Source organism: Equus quagga, chromosome 15, assembly GCF_021613505.1.
Source record: "Equus quagga isolate Etosha38 chromosome 15, UCLA_HA_Equagga_1.0, whole genome shotgun sequence".
Taxonomy (NCBI): Eukaryota; Metazoa; Chordata; class Mammalia; order Perissodactyla; family Equidae; genus Equus; species Equus quagga.
The window spans coordinates 33,495,130-33,498,761 of NC_060281.1; the positions used below are offsets into that span (position 1 = coordinate 33,495,130).

The window sequence follows — 3,632 nt, forward strand, 5'->3', positions numbered from 1 at the left end:
AGGCAACTATTTTTGAAGATGATTTTCAGTAAGAAAATTGGTATTTTAGCCAGTATTTTTGACATTCTTAACAACCTAAATTTGAAACTTCTAAGGAAAAACAAAGTTATTATTTTAAAGGCATTATTGTTATAGCACCCACTTCTTGGAACTATTGGATTCACTTACTACGTGTTCTCAAGTTTGTTGCAACTTACTGAAGGGAACACTATTATTAAAGGCAATTGCAAAAAAACCTTACAAATATTGTTGTATCTCCTTTTCTGTCTCAAACTTTTAATCATTACTTTCCAAAAGAGAAATGAAAAGCACTAAAGAAAATTAATTAGATAAAAGAAGCATTGATTTACAAAATCCTGCAACAATATCTAATTTAAATTTTGGTTTTAACATGTACATAAATTCTTTGATACTCCTCCCTTCCAGAGGTGGAGCTTAATTCTCTCCTCTTGAGTGTGAGCTTCACTTAATGACTCACTGCCAACTGACAGAGTAAGGCTGATGGAATGGTGTGAGACTCTGGGTCTAGGACATAAAACACATTGCAGCTTCCATCTTGATTGCTCTCTCTTTCAGATCACTTGCTTTGGGAGAAGCCAGTTGCTGTCATTGGCTGCCTTATGGAAAAGCCCACATGCCTAGGAACTGAGGCCTCCTAGTGCCATCCAGGAAGGAACTGAGACCTCTTCCAACAGCCATATAAGTGAGCCATGCTTCCTCCAAATCCAACACTAGTCAAGTCATCAGATAATGCAGCCCTAGCAGACACTTGACTGCAATCTAGAGAGAGGCCCTGAGCCTGGAGCACTCAGGTAAACCTCTCCTGGATTGCTGACCCTGGGAAACTGCAGGAGATAATACTGATTTGCTGTTTTGAGCTTCCAGGTGTTGGGTAATTTGTTATGCTGCAGTACATAACTAATACAGTGTCCAAAAGAGAGTGAATTATTGTTAATTAATAAAATTAATTTTTGTTTCCTCTAAATTGATTACGCAATATTAAACATGTCATTTGGTTCTAAGATATAAGAAGCATTTCCATGGCCAATAGACAGGATGCGTTTTATTACCATTCACAATGATCTATTTACTAGAACTTCAATTTCCAACTGTGACCCAACTAAACATGAAAGGAAGAACTAGGCCGTGCTAGGCTGATTCTATCATGGTCCACAATGACTATCCCCTACTTACTCACCTTCTCCCCAGTTATTCGAACATTAATGTAGCTGCTGCTATGAAGGGATTTGGCAGATGTAACTAAGGTCTCAAATCAGTTGACCTTAAGACAGAAGGATTCTCCTGGGTGGGACTGTGCTAAACAGGTGAGCCCTTAAAAGGACTGGGTTCTTGGGCTGGCCCCGTGGCTGAGTGGTTAAGTTCGCGTGCTCCGCTGCAGGCGGCCCAGTGTTTCGTTGGTTCAGTACCTGGGCGCGGACATGGCACTGCTCATCAAGCCATGCTGGGGCGGCGTCCCACATGCCACAACTGAAGGGACCCACAGCGGAGAGTATACAACTATGTGCCGGGGGGCTTTGGGGAGAAAAAGGAAAAAAATAAAATCTTAAAAAAATAAATAAATAAAATTTTTTAAAAAAAAGGACTGGGTTCTTCCTGAGCAAAGAGATTCAAAGCATGAGAGGGGTTCAATGTGAGGGAATTTCTCCATTGTGAGCTTTGAAAATGGAGGCCACATGGCAAAGAATGCTGGTGACAACTAGGTGTTGGGAGCAGTCCTGCTCTGGCTCCTTGCTGACAGTTGTCAAGAAAAGAAGGCCCTCAGTTCTACAACACAAAAAAAGTGAATTCTGCTGACAACCTCTGTGTAAGCTTAGAGGAAGATCCTGTGCTCAGGAAGAGAACCCAGCTTTGTGAGACCCTGAACAGAGAACCCATCTACACCACGCCTGGATTTCTGACTAAGGAACTATAAGTAAATAAATGGGTGTTTTTTGAGCCACTAAATCCTGGTAATTTGTTACACAGTAACAGAAACTAATACACAGGGCTCATTGTGCAGCAGATAAGCACATAGCATTTTTTCCCACTAGAATGAATTTATGAACGTATATGCACACTAGTTGCATGAATTACAATGTTTTCTTTTTTGTATTTTTCATGTTATGATTTTTATGTAGTGCAATTACATTTTAATACAATCGTATTTCATTCATTCATTCATTCAACAACTAATTTAGTGCTTAGGATGTACCAGGAATGGCTTTATGTGCTGGAGATACAACTTTGACCCAAATAGCCCAAAGTCCTAAGCCAAAACTGTGCTCATGTGCATTGCATTCTAGAGGCTTCCCAAAAATGAGATGGAGACACTAGAGCATTCTAGTAAAGAAATGACACATCGTAACTCACATTAGCTGGATTGCTGTCCTCTGTGGGGAGAACAGTGCACAGATGGCAGGTGAGGAGGTGGCGCTGGTGCCACAATTCAGGAGTGAGAGGGTGGTGGAGACTAAGGGGAGAAGAGGGCCTGAGGGGTGAGAGGACAGAGAGAAGGGCTGGAGGAGCAGGGGTGGGGAAAAGAAACAGGTAAAGAACTCTAAAGCAGTGGAATTCTCAGATCTAAACATACATACTGTTTTATTGATCTTTAATAAATATATCTACAGACCTAGTAGAGTATTCTTGGTATTTAATACATTCTTTGGAGCTGCCTAAAAACTAATTGCCTCCTTTTGTTAATCAGCTTAAGAAATAATAAATGTCCTAATAAAATATGCACACTGCTTAACGTGAATAACTCATAAAAATAGGCAATTCAGGGGGCACTGGTGAAGCGCATTTCGACTGCCTCGAACACCTTCAACACTGAGTTGATTCAAGTTTGTACCGTGCTCCTGGTTGAAATATACAGAAACACATTGTGCCTTCATGCGTTTCTTTGTCCTGAGGATCTGTGGGGACTCACACAGACAAACTCAGGGCTATAGAATGAAGAGCATTTTAAAACACAACCACCTGGAGTCCAGATATACTGTCCGAAAAGTAAAATTTAGGAGGTTTGTGAGTCTGACTGCAGTGCTGTGTAGACACGTTTCTGTAGGAAGGGGCTAAAATCACTTCTTTTACAGATTACATTCCTGCTGTTCAGAGGCAGGGAGGCCATTTCAGGGAGAGGGATTCCAGTAAGAGGAGAAGAAGGGGCTGAGCCTAGCCTGGGGGTCTCTCTCTGGTTTCCTCAGACAGCCCCTGGGCCAGGACTCAGGGAGACGGTGTGACAAAGAGCTCTCGGTGCAGGAGGAGAGGGGTCAGGGCAAGTCCCAGGTCCCCCGACGTGGCTCTCAGGGTCTCAGCCCGAGGGCAGTGTCTGGGGCAGGAAAGCTCAGTGTTGGGGAGGCCCCTTCTCCCTGAGTTTCATTTCTCTCTCTCACAACCTGTGTCAGCTCCTCCTGCCTAGAGACTCATGACGCGGCCTCAGTTCCCACTCCCATCGCGTGTCCGGTTTCTAGAGAAGCCAATCAGCGTCGCCAGGGCTCCCAGTTGCAAAGTCTCCACCACCATCCAGAACGACCCTGAGAATGAGGGTCAGGGGGCCCCGAACCCTTCTTCTGCTGCTCTCGGGGACCCTGACCCTGACCAAGACCTGGGCGGGTGAGTGCGGGGTCGGGAGGAGG

The 3,632-nt window shown here is 43.9% G+C and overlaps 1 protein-coding gene across 2 annotated transcripts in view; it reads left to right on the top strand.

The window, feature by feature from the left end:
• The first annotated feature begins 3,508 nt into the window (after positions 1–3,508).
• Positions 3,509–3,632, top strand: part of LOC124226408 (saoe class I histocompatibility antigen, A alpha chain-like) — a 12,316-nt gene continuing 12,192 nt past the window's right edge. For both annotated transcript variants that reach the window (XM_046639661.1, XM_046639662.1), the window contains exon 1: positions 3,509–3,609. In XM_046639661.1, coding sequence (XP_046495617.1) covers positions 3,537–3,609 — 73 coding nt within the window. In that variant the 5' untranslated portion in view covers positions 3,509–3,536. The remainder of the gene's footprint in view (positions 3,610–3,632) is intronic.